General features: G+C 42.8%; 1 protein-coding gene and 1 pseudogene across 1 annotated transcript; both read right to left on the bottom strand.

Moving 5' to 3' along the window:
* Positions 1–6,002: 6,002 nt before the first annotated feature.
* On the bottom strand, positions 6,003–10,613 carry LOC110534099 (transgelin-3). Its single transcript, XM_021618769.3, has 5 exons — positions 10,413–10,613; positions 9,466–9,679; positions 9,036–9,210; positions 7,060–7,162; positions 6,003–6,800 (listed from the first exon to the last, which is right to left on the bottom strand). The coding sequence occupies exons 1-5, from the start codon at positions 10,526–10,528 to the stop codon at positions 6,659–6,661; spliced, it is 750 nt and encodes a 249-aa protein (XP_021474444.2). The 5' UTR covers positions 10,529–10,613; the 3' UTR covers positions 6,003–6,658.
* A 1,745-nt stretch (positions 10,614–12,358) lies between these two features.
* LOC110534926 (uncharacterized protein C3orf85-like) lies at positions 12,359–13,077 on the bottom strand (annotated as a pseudogene).
* Positions 13,078–22,570: the final 9,493 nt, after the last annotated feature.

Raw genomic sequence — 22,570 nt, 5'->3', positions numbered from 1 at the left:
AATTTGCCATGGTCTCTTGGCTAAAGAGTGTCCCCATCAAGTCCAACACCTTTTTTTTGGGGGGGGGGGGGGGGGGGTTCTTGTCTGAGCCTTGCCACTAAGTTTTCAGTTCAACCTATAGAAAACACATAAGCCTGTCATACATCATTAGATCAGGCATGTGGTCACCTCCCAATAATGAGGAGATATGTAGCCTTGTTAATGTTTTATAACATGTTTATTATTCACAGTTAGCTAGTTTAATAAAAAATAATGGAAATTAGGGGGGAAAGGATCAGGAATACATCCATTTCAATCTGCTCAGATGTACTAAAATCAACTGTGTCTCATGCATTGTGAATGTAAAAACTATATATGCCATTCACAATACTGTATGCAAAAAAAAAAGGATGAGGAAATTAAGTTGAGTAAGATAGATGACTGATGCTTACCCCAATTGTTTTTCCTTTCCCCACTAAGCTCCTGCACTTCTTTGAGGAGCAATGGAAGTTCTACAAAACATAATTGTTAGATATAGTAATTTTCAACTGGGCAACACATTGCATTTGGGAGAAAACGATAAATAAAGGAAAGACAATGGTAGTGCATCAGGCTACAATAAAATGTGACGAAATTATATTAATTCATCACAATAGTCAATCAAGATGAAGCGCTACATGTACCTGACTAGGCTACTCTTATGCAATTCTAAATAGCCAAAATTGTTACTAAAAAACTATTTGTAAAAGGTATATTCTCCCATCTCACAAAAACATTTATCATGTCATTCTCAACATATCCCTAACAACAGCAAGTTACAATGTTTCCGTTTATTTACACTCTGTGAACGTTCGTTGAGTCCTCTGTCGCCATGACTACGACAGGCTAACGGAGTTTTATAAATTAATTAAACTATGAAAACGTCAGAAAAACAGAAAAATCATTAAACTCCGCTTAACTTGGTGTTCTATGTCATATGCTTTATAACTGCCTTACCGTGAAGATAAGATTAAACATAATTCGTTTATCTGGTGCTTCAGTTTTCAGTAGGCTCTCATTCAACTTCACTAAGCAGACAGGCTAGCGTGATAGCCACTGTGCACGTCAAGCAACCACTAGAGTGAAAGGCTCCCTCTGCGGGCAGAAACAAGCACACCCCTTGATAATACATGATTACAAATGACAAAAGATTAGGCTACCATATCTCACATTCTCCCACAATTCTGGTTGGCAACACAGGGAACCCAAACATGAGCACATTTGTTTTTACTACCAACACAGAAAGTATTACCCCTTTTTCACAGCAACCATTTCCCTTTTTCTTTAATGTTACAGACAAACTAGGGCCAACAATAGTAGTCTAATGCTTCTGATTTTATGTAGCACCATATTGGATCACTCCAATATGGTATACTTCCGCTGGGCAGGATACATTTAGTCCTGTGTACTGGGTAGTGCTGCTACTCCCACCTCTACCTCTTCCTATTCTCAGCTCATTCCAGAGAGGATTCGCTTGTTTAGAGCTCTATGTTAGAGTGTAAAAGCTCAGAAGTATACCAACAGCTATTCAATAGTTTGAAGTAGCTAGCCTCTCCACTTGGGAGCTCTGCTGTCTCCCCACTCGGTTTGGCTTGTGCCATTGTCAGGATAATTCTATACTCCTGTTCATTTACCAATTAAATTATGTTACCCTCCGTCTGTTATATCAGGATTTGTAAGATACTGATAGAAACGAAAACAGACAGAGGCCCAGTCTACTAAGTTAAATGTTTATTCACAGGAATGTTCTGACGTGTACAGTACAGGACCTTCAATTTATAGCGACACACATACTTCCACACCAACCATCAAATCCGCCCGCCAATAGAGCCTAGGGGAGTACGTGAGAATAGTGTCTTCCTACCCTCCCCTAAGATAGGGAGAGACCTGGGACTGGGAAGTGTCCCAGCCAAGGTCTCCCCAGATCTGGCTCAGACAGATAGTCTGTTCTCAAAACACTAGACACATTGTTCCCAAATGTTGATTCTGACTAAAACCACACACAGTATTATAATCGAATCATCGAATGAGTCTAACACTTACACACGTATTATAATAATCTAATGATTCAAATTAATTTCATACACATGGTATCAGACCTATGGTTTCAGGACTGTAACATTCTAATCATTTATTAAAACACATTTCCTTATCAGCCATCTTGTTTGGGTTTTGTCCATGTTTTAATTACTTGTGACAGTGTACCAACCTGGGCAATACTCAGATTGGTCAACCAGTATTGCGGGGCTGAGGGTTTGTCCTAGTTGTTGTGTCTTGTCTCTCCACCAGAACCGTCCCGGTTAGCATTCGGTCTCAGGGACCGTGCCTAACACTGCAAGCTCAGGAGTCTGTGTATGTTTCACTCCAGCAGACTTGCAGTTTTCCCCAGAGAGTGAGTCAAGTGTCACAAGCCGCACCACGCTTATCTCTCACAGGGCGCAGCCATCTTGCCTAGACTCATGTGTTCCACGGTGAATAAGCTATGCAGTAGCTAGCTTAACAAGAGCAGACCACTGCAGGACTAAGCACACTCTTTATATCCTGCCAACACTCACACGTATAGTAGAATAAACTATAACGTGGCAGGAGTTACAGTTGACCCACACTATAAGCTAAGATTGAGCTAACGTGTGAGTTTGTGTGCTCTGCTCTTCCCCCACGATCAGGCAGTTGCAGCTTCTAATGTGCTAGTGATGGTTATTTAACAGTCTGATGGCCTTGAGATAGAAGCTGTTTTTCAGTCTCTCTGTCCCAGTTTTGATGCACCTGTACTGACCTCGCCATCTGGATGATAACGGGGTGAACAGGCAGTGGCTCGGGTTGTTGTTGTCCTTGATGATCTTATTAGCCTTCCTGTGACATTGGGTGCTGTAGGTGTCCTGGAAGGCAGGTAGTTTGCCCCCAGTGATGCGTTAGGCAGACCGCACCACCCTCTGGAGAGCCCTGCGGTTGGGGTGGTGCAGTTGCCATCCCCGGCGATGATACAGCGCAACAGAATGCTCTCAATTGTGCATCTGTAAAAGTTTGAGGGTTTTAGGTACCAAGCCAAATTTCTTCAGCATCCTAAGGTTGAAGAGGTGTTGTTGTGCCTTCTTTATCACACTGTCTGTGTGGGTGGACCATTTCAGTTTATCAGTGATGTTAACGCTGACGAACTTGAAGCTTCTCCACTGCTGTCCCGTCGATGTAGATGGGGGGGGGTGGGATCAGCTCCTTTGTTTTGTTGACATTGGGTGAGAGGTTATTTCCCTGGCACCACCTCCTCCCTGTAGGCTGTCTTGTCATTGTTGGTAATCAGGCCTACTACTGTTGTGATGTCTGCATACTTGATGATTGAGTTGGAGGCTTGCGTGGCCACACAGTCATGGGTGAACAGAGAGTACAGGAGGGGGCTGAGAATGCATCTTTGAGAGGCCCCAGTGTTGAGGATCAGCAAAGTGGAGGTGTTGTTTCCTACCTTCACCACCTGGGATCGGCCTGTCTTTAAGTTCAAGACCCAATTGCACAGTGCGGGGTTCAGACCCAGGGCCTCGAGCTTAATGATGACCATGGTGTTGAATGATGAGCTATAGTCAATGAACAGCATTCTTATATCGGTATACCTCTTGTCCAGATGGGATAGGGCAGTGTGATAGCGATTGCATCGTCTGTGGATCTATTGGGGCGGTAGGCAAATTGAAGTGGGTCTAGGGTGTCAGGTAAGGTCGAGGCGATATGATCCTTGACTAGTCTCTCAAAGCACTCCATGATGACAGAAGTGAGTGCTATGGGGTAATAGTCATTTAGTTCAGTTACCTTTGCCTTCATGGGTACAGGAACAATGGTGTACATCTTGAAGCATGTGGGGACAGCAGACTGGGATAGGGAGAGATTGAATATGTCCATAAACACTCCAGCCAGCTGGTCTGCGCATGCTCTGAGGACACAGCTAGGGATGCAGTCTGGGCCGGCAGCCTTGCGAGGGTTAACATGCTTTAATGTCTTACTCACTTCGGCCATTGAGAAGGAGAGCCCACAGTCCTTGGTAGCGGGCAATGTCGGTGGCACTGTGTTATCCTCAAAGTGGGCAAAAAAGGTGTTTAGCTTGTCTGGAAGCAACACGTCGTCCTCGATGGGCTGGTTTTCCCTTTCTAGTCCATGATTGTCTGTAGACTCTACCACACACGTCTCATGTCTGAGCAGTTGAATTGCGACTGCACTTTGTCTCTATACTGACATTTTGCATGTTTGATTGACTTACGGAGGGAATAACTACACTGTTTGTATTCTGCCATGTTCAGAGTCACCTTGCCATGGTTAAATGCGATGGTTCACGCTTTCAGTTTTGCATGAATAATGCCATCTATCCACAGTTTTTGGTTAGGGTAGATTTGAATAGTCACAGTGGGTACAACATCTCCTATAGACTTCCTGAGAAACTCGGTCACTTATCAGTATTCTGTAATCCTCAATGTTATTCTCGGAGGCTACCGGTCCTTAGCACGGGCACTTCCTGTTTGAGTTTCTGCCTATAGGAAGGGAGAAGCAAAATGGAGTTGTGATCAGAGGCCTCATTTATAAACTTTGCGAACTTTCAAAGACCAGCAAGATTTACTGGCCAATGATGATGATGTGGCGTATAAACCGGTTCCGATTACCAAGAGCTGTTCTCTTGGATCTCTGTGCTGTAGTAGGCCCAGCTTTACAGAGAAGCACCCGCAGAAACCAAGCCGTGCTGACAACTGACAACTCTCGGATTTCTGGCAACCGGCACTTTTCAAAGGGAATTGGCTGACAGGTCAAGGATCTCTCAGCCAAGCTTTAGCCGCGTTATGCCAGACGTGTTAGGAGGTATAACTGGATTGACGCACCTCTACAAAGTTTCTTTACACCGTGGGTGACCAGGCAAATAACAAAGTGCAATTTGCAGCAATGTCCGGTTTCCTAAATAATCGGTGTAATTGACTGCACTCATGTTGCTATAAGGGCAATGAGTGAGAGTGAATTGGCTTTCATTAATCGAAAGCTTTATCATTCCATGAATGTCCAAATCATATGTGATGCGGACATGGTGGTGGCCTGGGTCAACCCATGACTCATTCATATGGAGAATCAGCAGTGTTAGGCGCAGACTTGAGGCTGGAGCTGTGTTTGATGGCTGGCTTCTAGGTACGGATGAGTAATGTAGAAATTCTAAATCAATTGCAATTTCTCTGCTGCAGTGCCTAACCCATTCACTAACCTTACAGGCGACAGTGGATATCCTCTCAAGCGGTGGCTGCTCACCCCTTTCGCCAACCCGCAGAGAGGAACTACAATGTGCGCCATTGCCAGGTACGCGCTGTTGTGGCGGGCACCATCGGGCTTCTGAAGGACAGATGGCGCTGCCTGGGTTAGAGACCCACTTTGTTGATGATGCTTTTTGTGCATTGCGGTTGAACCAAAAGATTATATGTAACAAAGATTTAATTCAATGTAAACAATGAAATATGTATATGAAATTTTGTGAAATAATAATAAATGTTGATGCTAATACTATGTACACTATCTAATATAACAATAGCGCACAGATACCTTAATTGGGGAGGATGGACTGGTGGTAATGCTGGAGCGGAATAAGTGGAAAGGTATCAAACATGGTTTCTATGTGTTTGATGCCATTCCATTAGCGCCGTTCCAGCCATTATTATGAGCCGTCCTCCCCTCAGCAGCCTCCACTGCATTAGCCTAATATTCTAAATGCTTTTAGCAATTCATTTAAAAAAAAATCTCATCACCCTAATAACTATGACACACCCCTCACTATTGTCATTGTTTGCACTAATTGCACTTTTTGTCTACATAACCTAGTTCAAGCATTCATGACATTACCCTGAAGAAGGCACAATGATGACAAAATATTGGTGCTTCACCCAATAATTTACTGGGAGCTTGTATATAGTGTGCAATTTTATTTATATTTATAGCCTAGAGTGAACTCGTCATTAGGCAGCACTTCTACCAACTTTTTGCGCCAACTCATGCTTTTTATTAGTCATTTCACACAGAACTCATACATCTGGATACATTAAGTAACATAAATTAAACAAGAAAAAAAGGCATATAATTGAAGTACTTCAACAAATATTTCACTTAACATTCAATACTGAACATGAACTTTGTGCATAAAGAAATCATGCAACGAAGGTAGTTATATAAAAAGAAAAATGGCCGTAGTGCATGGCATTCACATTCCGCAGTGTAGTAAATAATAAGACTACTGGTGCTGTAAATTACCCGAATAAAGAATATTGCACCTTAATACTATCGTGACTATCATTACAATTACTTTTCAAAATAACAGTTCTCAGACAATGGCACAGTTGCTGTCATTTCACAATTGTGTTGACAGAAACCTTGAACACCTGTCTGATGCAAAAACATCCACTCCGACAGAAATGACACACCAGACCGTGTAACTGAGTGAAGAAGAGCCACTGTGAGCTCTTACAAAGGCTTATTGAAGGACATCATCTGTAATGCCCTGTAATAGTGTTCTGAGACTTTCAGTATAAGGTTACATCTCGGGCCCCTATAGCGAGATCATCAGGGAAACTTCACGCTGACACTGAGCTAATGAGAGAGCAACTTTGGATTAATTTAGAGGAGCCAAATTACATTTTTACATTATCTGGCGTGGCATGCCGTACCCCCTCATGCCAGACTGAGATGCCCCCGTGTTTCCGCCCATCTGCATGCCAATCAGACTTCGGCCTTGACGCAACTGCTCCTCAGAAAACTCCCGCCGGTTTCCCTGAGCTTTCCTAAAAGCACAGGAGACAAAACGTGAATGACCTGCTGTGATGGATGTTTGTACAGGAGAGATTAAAACTGATACAAGTCAGATAGGAAGATCTACACCTACAGTAATGATACGTAAGCAAACAGGTGAGAGGGAGGAGGAGTCAAGTTAAGGCGACTCATTATAAATAGTTCATTTTGGAGTGGTATGTAATACAGAAATGGACATCATTGCTGTTTTGTACAACTCATTACAAACAGCTATCATGATTGGTTCCTCACCTATGAAACCAATCAGGTTCACCACGATATTGACCATCATCCTTTGTGAGCGCCATACTGCCAAGTGCTGACAAGGTCCCTTGCACGGCAGCCATATCTTTCCCTGTAGTACACAAAATACCAGACAGACATTTCAATACTAGATTTGGCCTTTAGTAGGTCAAAGCAAAGTTTATTGGTAGCATACACAGATTTGCAGATGTTATTACAGGTACCAGCGAAATGCTTGTATTTGTAGCTGTAACAGTACAGTAATACCTAGCAATAAAAAAAACAATGCAGAGTTCCTCTGTCTAGTGTCTGTGTTCTTTTGCCCATTTTAATCTTTTATTTTTAGTGGCCAGTCTGAGAGATGGATTTTTCTTTGCAACTCTGCCTAGAAGGCCAGCATCCAGGTGTCGCCTCTTAACATTGAGAAGGGTGTTTTGCGGGTACTATTTAATGAAGCTTCCAGTTGAGGACTTGTGAGGCGTCTGTTTCTCAAACTAGACACTCTAATGTACTTGTCCTCTTGCTCAGTTGTGTACTGGGGCCTCCCACTCCTCTTTCTATTCTGGTTAGGGACAGTTTGTGCTGTTCTGTGAAGGGAGTAGTACACAGCGTTGTACCAGATCTTCAGTTTCTTGGCTATTGCTCGCATGGAATAGCCTTCATTTCTCAGAACAAGAATAGACTGACGAGTTTCAGAAGAAAGTTCTTTGTTTCTGGCCGTTTTGAGCCTGTAATCGAACCCACAAATGCTAATGCTCCAGATACTCAACTAGAAGGCCAGTTTTATTGCTTCTTTAATCAGGACAAGTTTTCAGCTGTGCTAACATAATTGCAAAGGGTTTCATAATGATCAATTAGCCTTTTAAAATGCTAAACTTAAATTAGCTAACACAACATGCCATTGGAACACAGGAGTGATGGTTGCTGATAATGGGAGTCTGTACGCCTATGTAGATATTCCATTAAAAATCAGCCGTTTCCAGCTAAAATAGTCATTTACAACATTAACTGTCTACACTGTATTTCTGATCAATATGTTATTTTAATGGACAAAAAATGTGCTTTTCTTTCAAAAACAAGGACACCAAACTTTTGAACGGTAGTGTAAACATTATTAAAGTGACCAGTGTTCAATGACTATGGACATAGGGCAGTAGTTTCTAAGGTGCAGGGTAGAGTACCGGGTGTTAGCCGGCTATTAAGAGTGACTAAGGTTCAGGGCAGGGTACTGGATGGAGGCCAACTAGTGGTGACTGTTTAACAGTGTGATGGCCTGGAGATAGAAGCTGTTTTCTCAGTCTTTCATCACAGCTTTGATACACCTGTGCTGTCTCCGCCTTCTAGATAGATGGTAGAGGGGTGAAAAGGCAGTGGGGAGGGTGGCTGAGGTCTTTAATGATCTTCATAGTCGACCTGTGACATCGAGTGATGTCCTGGAGGGCAGGCAGTGTGCCCCCGGTGATGCGTTGGGCTGACTGCATCACCGTACCTGGAGAGCCATGTGTTTGCGGACAGTGCAATTGCCATACCAGGCAGTGATACAGCCTGACAGGATGCGCTCAATGATGCATCTGTAGAAGTTTGTGAGGGTCTTAGGAGCCAAGACAAATGTATTGATTCTCCTGAGGTTGAAGAGGTGCTGTTGAGCTTCCTTCACCACGCAGTCTATGTGAAGGGACCATTTTAGGTCGTCAGTGATGTGCACGCAGAGGAAATGTAAGTTTTTGACCCCCTCCACTGTGGCTCTGTCAATGTGGATGGGGGTGTGCTCTCTCTGCAGTCTCAAGTAGTCCATGTTGTTCCCTCATTGGTTATAACAATTTTAAAAATTGTAGAAAAGAAATGTATGATTTGACAAATGAATCCTTTCCAGGAAGGTATATTATATTGAAAGGCTATATTCACATACATGGCACATGCCTGAAGTTATCTATCATAAGGACTAACCAATTGCTGCATGTGAGTGTAAGGTGGAAGAGCTGTACCTTCCCATAGGTCCACGGTCTGGAAAAGGTCCCCGGAATTCACCCCATAAGCTTCAGCTGACTGCAGGAACTGAGAGATCTTCTCCATCTGCTTGAAGACCATCTTTGTCTCTTGGATCTTCTTTATGGGCTCTTGACCAGGTGGATAGAGGCTGTTAATGAGCCTGCAAAGAATCTGCAACGAGAGATGAAATAATGGAGTGACAGATTAGAACTGGCCTACACCCACCTAGCATTAGAGGTGGCAGTGGTTGGTGGCTTTGAGGACCAGGAGAAGAAACCCCATAATTACAAAGGCTATCAAATATCGTCTATTATGATAATGGTGAATTAGTCTGAGATGATCTGTATATGTGTTTTAAGAGTTAGGTTTAGAATAATGAAGACATGCATAAGGTTACATCAACCAGAGTTTGTGTCAGAGACTCACTGTTCCATCCTTGAGCCAGCTCTGGAAGTTTAGTCTCCCAGACTCTGGTCGTTCTATGTCCCCCTCAACCTGCAAGATGATCCAGTCCACCAGTCTGGCCTCCAGGTCCAGAGTATACTTCTGGTCTATCTTCTCCTGAACCTCCCTACTCAGCCCATAACTGGGTCCTCTGTTTGCCATGGCTTCCAGAGTTCGAGCTCTTCCAAGAGAGTGACTGCAAGGAAAGGGTGCAATTGAACAAATATAACATCTCTCCAACCCTTCTGTAAAATTAGAAGCAAAATGTCTTATTGTGGGTAAATTAAAACATAACTTTTGAACTGCAGTCTATAGTAGTTTGAGGATGTGTGTCGCTGGAGACATGCACTATTTCACTGCTGTCTGTTAATTATTTGTATTCGTCTGCCCTGGGCTTTCATTTCTGATGTCATATGTATATTTAGGTACGGGCCTCTGACTTCAAGGATACGCAGTCATAAAGTTCAGCAATTTTTTTCATATATTCGGACACCTCTAGTTTCACATTGCAATCTTCATAATTTAATTTGTTTTAACCGTGTGGATGATACTTCCCTCGAAAAAAAATCCAGGGAAATATGATCGACATTTCAGATAGTCTACGTAGTCCTCCTGTGATGCGCGCGTTGTCACTCTCCACTGGATGGCATCCAGAGATTGATTTATGAAACGCCATAATATACTTGCTTGCATAGGCGAAAGAAAAAGACGAATGAATCAGCCAAAAATAAGTCCCTCTCATTCTATCGAGTTAGGGAAATAACGTAGGCTAAACGGCCTGGATTAACTCCCTCCAGGGAAAATCCTGCTAGTGCAAGTGCATGCAATATGACAGCATTTATTATAGCGTTCGCAATTACATCTAGGCCCATTCGGAATGTCAGGTTCCGTCTCTGCACATTATTTTCCCATTTCAGTCATTTACTTACAAATTTTCAATGTATGTATGGTCAGGCTTCGTTCCGTTCCTGGTCGCTAGTCCCACTCTGGAGTCACATGCTGTTAAAACTGGACATCTTGAGGAGTGCAGTACCAACCTCAACATCCGTACTCAGCATCCGTTCTCTGACTCCCAACAGCTTTCAGTGCCACGAGAGTCAGTTGATGCCGCTGCGCCTTCGCGCCTCCAATAGGGGATGGAGCCTACTATCCGGATGAATTCATGGCCAAAGGGGAGAAACGTCAATATCCAGTGGTAATGTCCAGGAATGGTTACTAAAGGACTTTACCCTTCAAATAGTTTACTGGGAGTTAATTCCAATTATTTCATTAATATAATGTAGCATTACATGATTTGTAGATAGTCAAATGAATGGGTAAAGAAGGGCCTATGGTTGATATTTGTGATGTGTGCTTTCTCTATATTCATCAATATTGATCAGTTGTTTTATTCACAAGGCATTTGAATAAAGGCATACAGTGCCTTCAGAAAGTATTCACACCCCTAGACTTTTTCCACATGATTTTGTGTTACAGCCTGAATTTTAAACGGTTATTAATTACACTTTGGGTGGTATATCAATACACCCGGTCAGTACAGAGATACAGCATCCTTCCTAACTCAGTTGCCGGGGGGGGGAAGAAAACCGCTCAGGGATTTCACTATGAGGACAATGGTGACTTTAAAATAGTTAGAGTTTAATGGCTAGGATAGGAGAAAACTGAGGATGGATCAATAACAATACTAACCTAAATGACAAAGTGAAAAGGAAGCCTGTACGGAATAAAAACATTACAAAACATGCCTCCTATTTGCAATAAGGCACTAATGCAAAACTGCAAAAAATGTGGTAAATAAATTATCTTTATGTCCTGAATACAAAGCATTATGTTTGGTGCAAATTCAACATAAGACATCACTACCACTCTTCATATTTTCAGTGGCTGCATCATGTTATGGGTATGCTTGTCATCGGCAAGGACTAAGGAGCTTTTCAGGATAAAAATAAACGGAATAGAGCTAAACACAGGCAAAATCCTAGAAGAAAACCTTGTTTAGTCTTCTTTCCAGACAGACACGGGGAGACTAATTCAACTTTCAGCAGGACAATAACCTAAAACAAGACCAAATATACATGGACGTTGCTTTCCAAGATGACATTGAATGTTCCCGAGTGGCCTGGTTACAGTTTTGACTTAAATCTGCTTGGAAATCTATGGCAGGACTTGAAAATGGCTGTCTAGAAATGACCAACCACTAACTTGACAGAGCTTGAATATTTTTTTTAAGAATGTGGAAATATTGTACAATCCAGGTGTGCAAAGCTCTTCGAAACAAAGCCAGAAAGACTCACAGGTGTAATCATTGTCAAAGGTAATTCTAACATGTATTGACTTGTTAGAATACTTACGTAAACTAGTTTTTTATTTTGTTTTTACAAATGTTCACATTTTTCTTCCACTTTGACAGAGTATTTTGTGTCGATAATTGACAAACTGTTTTTTTTTTTACAATTACAGAAATGTTAATCCCACCTTGTACCACAAAACGTGGAAAAAGTCCAGGGGTGTGAAGACTTCCTGAAGGCACTGCATGTCTAGCAAGTAGACTTACACCTCAACTCTGTTTATTATTCGTATACAATAGTTTATATTCTTACATGCATTTCACAAAGTTACAGTAGCCCATGTTATATGAAACATGTCCATGCAAAAAACGAATCATGCACGTGCAAAAATGTAATATGCATTTTCCTTTTTTTTATGTTTATTTGGACAGAATAAGGATAATACATCATGCAATCACACTCTTACATCAATGACAGCACTGTAGAGAAAGCACATTTAGCTAAGGGATTGTAGTCGTCCACCCCCACTGAGATGTTGATGATTTTTATCCATGATACTGTGGCTGTTGAGCATCTCCACAGTTCCTCTACTGACCATCTGTCACCGTCTGCCTGTCAAGGTGAGAACGAGCATTCCGCATTATCTCCATATAGAGCCTGTTGTTTTCACTGGAAATGCATGCAATCAGACTATTTCACAACACGTCAATAGCTGAGTTTACACATTACCGGTATGTAAGCTGTGCTCTTTGTTAAATGCTTTTAGTGTCATTGCCGCTATCTATGGTAACAGTTGTCTTAATAGACTCACATAGCCACAGAGCGGTCGAACATCAGGTGTCCCATATCCATGTAATACTGAGCATCTGTTCGGAGAGCTGTCCAGTACTCATTGGCCTTGGGTAGAGAGAGTAATAATATCATGTGCATGCAAACAAATGCATACATTTACACAGGTAGAAAGCCTGGACTTGTCAAAATCAATACAAAATTCTAAATCCATACATAAAATACACCGATAGATGTGGCACCTTTTTTCAATAGTGTAACCACACTGGTTCTTAGAGTGGTTGGGATCCCAGTATCCCGATTTGTCTCGTCAGTCTGATGAATCGCTTTGCTTCCTCTTCCTTCATGAATGGAGCAGCGAAAACTCCTGTTCAAAATGTTAGTTTTGCACTTTCCTGTTCAATAATTTATTAAATACAGTATCCTTGAGATTGCTGCAGACCAGCCATTTTAAAATGTACCAGAACATTTTATATACACACTTACCACTGAGGGCAAAACTAATCCAGATGTTCATGTTTCTGACCTGATGAAATAAGATATTAATACAGTTGTGTAAACCACTAAAACAAAATGTGTTTTGTTGCAGGTAACACAGCTACTCTCATTAGTATTGAGTCTACTTTTTCACCTGTGACTGCATGGATAACTTACCATCTCGTTCTATTAGGTGACCTAAACTGGGATATGCTTAACACCCCGGCAGTCCTACAATCTAAGCTAGATGCCCTCAATCTCACACAAATTATCAATGAACCCACCGCGTACAAACCTAAATCCGTAAACATGGGCACCCTCATAGATATTATCCTGACCAACTTGCTCTCCAAAAACACCTCTGCTGTTTTCAATCAGGATCTCAGCGATCACTGCCTCATTGCCTCCACTATGGGTCCGCGGTCAAATGACCACCCCTCATCACTGTCAAAAAATATATTTTTACCCCCTTTCTCTCTCCAATTTCGTACTATTCAATTATTAGCAGTTACTGTCTTGTCTCATCGCTACAACTCCCGTACGGGCTCGGGAGAGACGAAGGTCGAGAATCACAACCCATGAAGCCGCATTGCTTCTTAACATAGCGCACATCCAACCCGGAAGCCAGCCGCACCAATGTGTCGGAGGAAACACTGTGCACCTAGCGACATGGTTAGCGTGCACTGTGCCTGGCCCACCAGAGGAGTCGCTAGTGCGCGATGAGACAAGGATATCCCTACCGGCCAAACCCTCCCTAACCCGGACGACGCTAGGCCATGGACCTCATGGACTCTGGGCTCGAACCCAGAGTCTCTGGTGGCACAGCTAGCACTTCGATGCAGTGCCTTAGACCACTGCGCCACCCGGGAGGCCCGCGATCAGACCTTTCTAATCGACCTGGCCTGGGTATCCTGGAAGGATATTGACCTCATCCCGTCAGTAGAGGATGCCTGGTCATTCTTTAAAAGTAATTTCCTCGCCATCTTAAATTAGCATGCCCCTTTCAAAAAATGTAGAACGAAGAACAGATATAGCCCTTGGTTCACTCCAGACCTGACTGCCCTCGACCAGCACAAAAACATCCTTTGGCGGACTGCATTAGCATCAAATAGTCCCCGCGACATGCAACTTTTCAGGGAAGTCAGGAACCAATACACTCAGTAGGTTAGGAAAGCAAAGGCCAGCTTTTTCAAACAGAAATTTGCATCTTGTAGCTCTAACTCCAAAATGTTTTGGGACACTGTAAAGTCCATGGATAATAAGAGCACCTCCTCCCAGCTGCCCACTGCACTGAGGCTAGGAAACACTGTCACCACCGATAAATCCACGATTATCAAGAATTTCAATAAGCATTTCTCTACGGCTGGCCATGCTTTCCTCCTGGCTACCCCAACCCCGGCCAACTGCTCTGCATGCCCTGCACCTACTTTCCCTGCAGCTACTTTCCCAAGCCTCCCCAGCTTCTCCTTCACCCAAATCCAGATAGCAGTTGTTCTGAAAGAGCTGCAAAACCTGGACCCGTACAAATAAAAACGATATGCCGCCATTGTTGCAACCCCTATTCCCAGTCTGTTCAACCTCTTTCGCATCGTCCGAGATTCCTAAAGATTGGAAAGCTGCCGCGGCCACCCCCCTCTTCAAAGGGGGTGACACTCTAGACCCAAACTGTTACAGAACTATATCCATCTTGCCCTGCCTTTCTAAAGTCTTCGAAAGCCAAGTTAACAAACAGATCACTGACCATTTCGAATCCCACCGTACCTTCTCCGCTGTTCAATCTGGTTTCAGAGCTGGTCGGCTGCCCCTCGCCCCTCGCTACATATTTGTCGCCAGACCCACTGGCTCCAGGGCATCTGTAAGTCTTTGCTAGGTAAAGCTACGCCTTATCTCAGCTCACTGGTCACCATAACGACACCCAGCCGTAGTACGCGATCCAGCAGGTATATCTCACTGGTCATCCCCAAAGCCAACACCTGCTTTGGTCGCCTTTTCTTTCAGTTCTCTGCTGCCAATGACTGGAACGAATTGCAAAAATCGCTGAAGTTGGAGACATATCTCCCTAACTAACTTTAAGCATCAGCTATCTGTGCAGCTTACCGATCGCTGCAGCTGTACACAGCCCATCTGTAAATAGCCCATCCAACTACCTATCTCAACCCCATATTGTTTTATTTACTTTTTTGCACACCAGTATTTCTACTTGCACATCTATCACTCCAGCGTTAACTTGCTAAATTGTAATTATTTCACTACTATGGCCTATTTATTGCCTTACCTCCTTATGCCATTTGCACACACTGTATATAGACTTTTCTGTTGTGTTATTGACTGTACGTTTGTCTATTCCATGTGTAACTCTGTTGTTGTTTGTGTCACACTGCTTTGCTTTACCTTGGCCAGGTCACAGTTGTAAATGAGAACTTGTTCTCAACTGGCCTACGTGGTTAAATAAAGGTGAAATAACAAATTCTAAATAATAAAATCTAAAGAATCAATGCCTTTATTAAAACCCAAACGCCTCAATTTCTAAGCTAAACATGCAAAATCATTTTGACAAAAAGTCTAAAATTAAAAATGGCCCATCATTTAATAAATATAAAACCAATTTACATTTGTCTCAACTTTGATCTTATGTAACAGCATTATCTCCATGAAGCCAAAATATGCCTCTGTTGCCCCACAAACCTTGCTAATCATTGAGTGGTAAAATATACCACTGCAGAACAGCCAAATATATATAAACTAACTTGATGTCGGAATATGCAACATCTAACAGATGTTGACAACCATAACTTCCAGATACCTAATGTTTAAAAAAAACATTATATATACACTGCTAAAAAAAATAAAGGGAACACTAAAATAACACATCCTAGATCTGAATGAATGAAATATTCTTATTAAATAGGTTTTTCTTTACATAGTTGAATGTGCTGACAACAAAATCACACAAAAATTATCAATGGAAATCAAATTTATCAACCAATGGAGGTCTGGATTTGGAGTCACACTCAAAATTAGAGTGGAAAACCACACTACAGGCTGATCCAGCTTTGATGTAATGTCCTTAAAACAAGTCAAAATGAGGCTTAGTAGTGTGTGTGGCCTCCACGTGCCTGTATGACCTCCCTACAACGCCTGGGCATGCTCCTGATGAGGTGACGGATGGTCTCCTGAGGGATCTCCTCCCAGACCTGGACTAAAGCATCCGCCAACTCCTGGATAGTCTGTGGTGCAACGTGGCGTTGGTGGATGGAGCGAGACATGATGTCCCAGATGTGCTCAATTGGATTCAGGTCTGGGGAACGGGCGGGCCAGTCTATAGCATCAATGCCTTCCTCTTGCAGGAACTGCTGACATACTCCAGCCGCATGAGGTCTAGCATTGTCTTGCATTAGGAGGAACCCAGGGCCAACCACACCAGCATATGGTCTCACAAGGGGTCTGAGGATCTCATCTCGGTACCTAATGGCAGTCAGGCTACCTCTGGCGAGCACATGGAGGGCTGTGCGGCCCCCCAAAGAAATGCCACCCCACACCATGACTGACCCACCGCCAAACCGGTCATGCTGGAGGATGTTGCAGGTAGCAGAACGTTCTCCACGGCGCCGTCAGAGTCTGTCACGTGCTCAGTGTGAACCTGCTTTCATCTGTGAAGAGCACAGGGCGCCAGTGGCGAATTTGCCAATCTTGGTGTTCTCTGGCAAATGCCAAATGTCCTGCACGGTATTGGGCTGTAAGCACAACCCCCACCTGTGGACGTCGGGCCCTCATACCACCCTCATGGAGTCTGTTTCTGACCGTTTGAGCAGACACATGCACATTTGTGGCCTGCTGGAGGTAATTTTGCAGGGCTCTGGCAGTGCTCCTCCTGCTCCTCCTTGCACAAAGGCGGAGGTAGCGGTCCTGCTGCTGGGTTGTTGCCCTCCTACGGCCTCCTCCACGTCTCCTGATGTACTGGCCTGTCTCCTGGTAGCGCCTCCATGCTCTGGACACTACGCTGACAGACACAGCAAACCTTCTTGCCACAGCTCGCATTGATGTGCCATCTTGGATGAGCTGCACTACCTGAGCCACTTGTGTGGGTTGTAGACTCCGTCTCATGCTACCACTAGAGTGAAAGCACCGCCAACATTCAAAAGTGACCAAAACATCAGCCAGGAAGCATAGGAACTGAGAAGTGGTCTGTGGTCCCCACCTGCAGAACAACTCCTTTATTGAGGGTGTCTTGCTAATTGCCTATAATTTCCACCTGTTGTCTATTCCATTTGCACAACAGCATGTGAAATTTATTGTCAATCAGTGTTGCTTCCTAAGTGGACAGTTTGATTTCACAGAAGTGTGATTGACTTGGAGTTACATTGAGTTGTTTAAGTGTTCCCTTTATTTTTTAAAGCAGTATATATATATATATATATATATATATATATATATATATATATATATATATTACACATACACAGTTGAAGTCAAAAGTTTACAAACACTTAAATCTCGTTTTTCAACCACTTCACACATTTCTCGTTAACGAACTATAGTTTTGGCAAGTCGGTTAGGACATCTACTTTGTGCATGACACAATTCCTTTTTCCAACAATTATTTACAAACAGTTTATTTCACTTATAATTCACTGTATCACAATTCCAGTGGGTCAGAATTTTACTTACACAAAGTTGACTGTGCCTTTAAACAGCGTGGGAAATTCCAGAAAATGATGTCATGGCTTTAGAAGCTTCTGATAGGATAATTTACATCATTTGAGTCAACTGGAGGTGTACCTGTGGATGCATTTCAAGACCTACCTTCAAACTCTGCCTCTTTGCTTGACATCATGGGAAAATCAAAAGAAATCAGGCAAGACCTCAGAATTTTTTTTTAGACAATTTCCAAACACCTGAAGGTACCACGTTCTTCTGTACAAACAATAGTACGCAAGTATAAACACCATGGGACCACGCAGCCGTCATACCGCTCAGAAAGGAGACGCAATCGGACTCCTAGAGATGAACGTACTTTGGTGCGAAAAGTGTAAATCAATCCCAGAACAGCAGCAAATGACCTTGTGAAGATGCTGGAGGAAACAGGTACAAAGTATCTATATCCGCAGTAAAATTAGTCCTATATCGACATAAAATGAAAGGCAGCTCAGCAAAGAAGAAGCCACTGCTCCAAAACCGCCATAAAAAAGCCAGACTACGGTTTGCAACTGCACATGGGGACAAAGATTGTACTTTTTGGAGAAATGTCTTCTGGTCTGATGAAACAAAAATGGAACTGTTTGGCCATAATGACCATCGTTATGTTTGGAGGAAAAAGAGGGAGGCTTGCAAGCCGAAGAACACCATCCCAACTGTGAAGTACGAGGGTGGCAGCATCATGTTGTGGGGATGCTTTGCTGCAGGAGGGACTGGTGCACTTCACAAAATAGATGGCATCATGAGGGAGGAAAATTTTGTGGATATATTGAAGCAACATCTCAAGACATCAGTTAAAGTTTGTTCGCAAATGGGTCTTCCAAATGGACAATGACCCTAAGCATACTTCCAAAGTTGTGGCCAAATGGCTTAAGGATAACAAAGTTAAGGTATTGGAGTGGCCATCACAAAGCCCCGACCTCAATCCTATAGAAAATGTGTGGGCAGAACTGAAAAAGAGTGTGCGAGCAAGGAGGTCTACAAACCTGACTCAGTTACACCAGCTCTGTCAGGAGGAATGGGCCAAAACTCTCCCAACTTATTGTGGGAAGCTTGTGGAAGGCTACCCGAAACATTTGACCCAAGTTAAACAATTTAAAGCCAATGCTACCAAATACTAATTGAGTGTATGTAAACTTCTGACCCACTGGGAATGTGATGAAAGAAATAAAAGCTGAAATAAATTATTCTTTCTACTATTATTCTGACATTTCACATTCTTAAAATATAGTGGTGATCCTAACTGACCTAAGACGGGGAATATTTACTAGGATGAAATGTCAGGAATTGTGAAAAACTGAGTTTAAATGTATTTGGCTAACGTGTATGTAAACTTCTGACTTCAACTGTGTATATATATATATATATATATATATATATATATATATATATAAAATCTGTTAAAGGGAGTTCTGGTAACAGTAGCAGAAATAAGTGAGATTTACCTGAAGCTGTTGCTCTGTGGCATGCGTGAGAGGCTCTGGTCTCCAGAATATCACAAACAGATGTCAAGGGGACAGTACTTTTTCACGGGGCTTGCAGAAATCCCCAAGGAATGAATACCATTAAGCTTGCAAGGCACTGTAGCAACCCGTTTCTGTGCTAGAGCTCAGATAGAACTAGGCCTTTCACAGAAACTTGTCTGGCTGGGCTGGTGCTCGCCATCTCTTAAAAACAAGTCTAGCACCGACGCTCACATAGTAGAGATCCTGTACAGACACTTTGATTCTACTCTGAATGTAAACTAATTTCTTTTTTTACTGTAAAACGACAAGCCTTTCAGTCTTGAAAGCAAGTACACAAGTATACAAAACATTAATGACAGACTGAACAAGTGAAAGCTATATTCCCTGATTGATGTCACTTGTTAAATCCACTTCAAATCAGTGTACTGTAGATGAAGGAGAGGAGACACATTAAAGGAGGATTTTTAAGCCTTGAGATAATTGAGACATGGATTCTGTACAGTGCCTTTGGAAAGTATTCAGACCCCTTGACTTTTTCCACATTTCAAATCAAATCAAATCAAATCAAATTGTATTTGTCACATACACATGGTTAGCAGATGTTAATGCGAGTGTAGCGAAATGCTTGTGCTTCTAGTTCCGACAATGCAGTAATAACCAACGAGTAATCTAACCTAACAATTCCACAACAACTACCTTATACACACAAGTGTGAAGGGATAAAGAATATGTACATAAAGATATATGAATGAATGATGGTACAGAACGGCATAGGCAAGATGCAGTAGATGGTATTGAGTACAGTATATACATATGAGATGAGTAATGTAGGGTATGTAAACATAAAAGTGGCATTGTTTAAAGTGGCTAGTGATACATGCATTACATAAAGATGGCAAGATGCAGTAGATGGTATAGAGTACAGTATATACATATGAGATGAGTAATGTAGGGTATGTAAACATTATATTAAGTGGCATAGTTTCAAGTGGCTCGTGATACATTTTTTACATACATTTTCCATTCAATTTGCGATTGTGCATCTGTAAAAGGTTGTGAGTGCTTTTGGTGACAAGCCAAATTTCTTCAGCCTCCTGAGGTTGAAGAGGCGCTGCTGCGCCTTCTTCACCACGCTGTCTGTGTGGGTGGACCAATTCAGTTTGTCCGTGATGTGTACGCCGAGGAACTTAAAACTTTCTACCCTCTCCACTACTGTCCCGTCGATGTGGATAGGGGGGTGCTCCCTCTGCTGTTTTGTTTTGTTTTGTTGACATTGGGTGAGAGGTTATTTCCCTGGAACCACACTCCCAGGGACCTCACCTCCTCCCTGTAGGCTGTCTCATCATTGTTGGTAATCAGGCCTACTACTGTTGTGATGTCTGCATACTTGATGATTGAGTTGGAGGCTTGCGTGGCCACACAGTCATGGGTGAACAGAGAGTACAGGAGGGGGCATCGAACGCATCCTTGAGAGGCCCCAGTATTGAGGATCAGCGAAGTGGAGGTGTTGTTTCCTACCTTCAGCACCTGGGGTCGGCCTGTCTTTAAGTTCAAGACCCAATTGCACAGTGCGGGGTTCAGACCCAGGGCCTTGAGCTTAATGATGAGCTTGGAGTATACCATGGTGTTGAATGATGAGCTATAGTCAATGAACAGCATTCTTATATCGGTATACCTCTTGTCCAGATGGGTTAGGGCAGTGTGCAGTGTGGTTGCGATTGCGTCGTCTGTGGAACTATTGGGGTGGTAAGAAAATTGGAGTGGGTCTAGGGTGTCAGGTAGGCTGGAGGTGATATGGTCCTTGACTAGTCTCTCAAAGCACTTCATGATGACGGAAGTGAGTGCTACGGGGCGGTATTCGTTTAGCTCAGTTACCTTAGCTTTCTTGGGAACAGGAACAATGGTGGCCCCCTTGAAGCATGTTGGGACAGCTGACTGGGATAAGGATGGATTGAATGTGTCCGTAAACACACCCGCCAGCTGGTCTGCGCATGCTCTGAGGACGCGGCTGTGGATGCCGTCTGGGCCTGCAGCCTTGTGAGGGTTTACACGTTTAAATGTTTTACTCATGTCGGTTGCAGTGAAGGAGAGTCCGCAGGTTTTGGTAGCGGGCAGTGTCAGTGGCACTGTATTGTCCTCAAAGCGAGCAAAGAAGTTATTTAGTCTGTCTGGGATCAAGACATCCTGGTCCGCGACAGGGCTGGTTTTCTTTTTGTAATCCATGATTGACTGTAGACCCTGCCACATACCTCTTGTGTCTGAGCTGTTGAATTGCGACTCTACTTTGCCTCTATACTGACGCTTAGCTTGATTGATTGCCCTGCGGAGGGAATGGCTACACTGTTTGTATTCGGTCATGTTTCCGGTCACCTTGCCCTGGTTAAAAGCAGCGAATGCTGCCACCAATCCACGGTTTCTGGTTTGGGAATGTTTTAATAGTTGCTGTGGGTACGACATCGCCGATGCACTTGCTAATGAACTCGCTCACCGAATCAGCGTATTCGTCAATGTTGTTGTTGGATGCAATGCGGAACATATCCCAATACATGTGATTGAAGCAAACTTGAAGCATGGAATCAGATTGGTCGGACCAGCGTTGAACAGACCTGAGCGTGGAGGCTTCCTGTTTTAGTCTCTGTCTATAGGCTGGGAGCTACAAAATGGAGTCGTGGTCATTTTGTTTAGGTTACAGCCTTATTCTAAAACTGATTTGTTTTATTCCCCTCTTCATTCTACACACAATACCTCATAATGACAGAGCAAAAACTGTTTAGAAATGTTTGCTAATATAAAATAAACTGAAATGACACTTACATAGAGTACCAGTCAAAAGTTGACACCTACTCATTCAAGGGTTTTTCTATATTTGTACTATTTTCTACATTGTATAATAATACTGAAGACATCAACACATGGAATCATGTAGTAACCAAATGTGTTAAAAAATATATATATACAGTGCCTTGCGAAAGTATTCGGCCCCCTTGAACTTTGCGACCTTTTGCCACATTTCAGGCTTCAAACATAAAGATATAAAACAGTATATTTTTGTGAAGAATCAACAACAAGTGGGACCCAATCATGAAGTGGAACGACATTTATTGGATATTTCAAACTTTTTTAACAAATCAAAAACTGAAAAATTGGGCATGCAAAATTATTCAGCCCCTTTACTTTCAGTGCAGCAAACTCTCTCCAGAAGTTCAGTGAGGATCTCTGAATGATCCAATGTTGACCTAAATGACTAATGATGATAAATACAATCCACCTGTGTGTAATCAAGTCTCCGTATAAATGCACCTGCACTGTGATAGTCTCAGAGGTCCGTTAAAAGCGCAGAGAGCATCATGAAGAACAAGGAACACACCAGGC

This window comes from Oncorhynchus mykiss, chromosome 10 (assembly GCF_057628025.1).
Source record: "Oncorhynchus mykiss isolate SJ-2025 chromosome 10, ASM5762802v1, whole genome shotgun sequence".
Lineage (NCBI taxonomy): Eukaryota > Metazoa > Chordata > Actinopteri > Salmoniformes > Salmonidae > Oncorhynchus > Oncorhynchus mykiss.
Note: the sequence above shows the minus strand (reverse complement) of the source record. Positions and strands in the feature narration are given on the sequence as shown.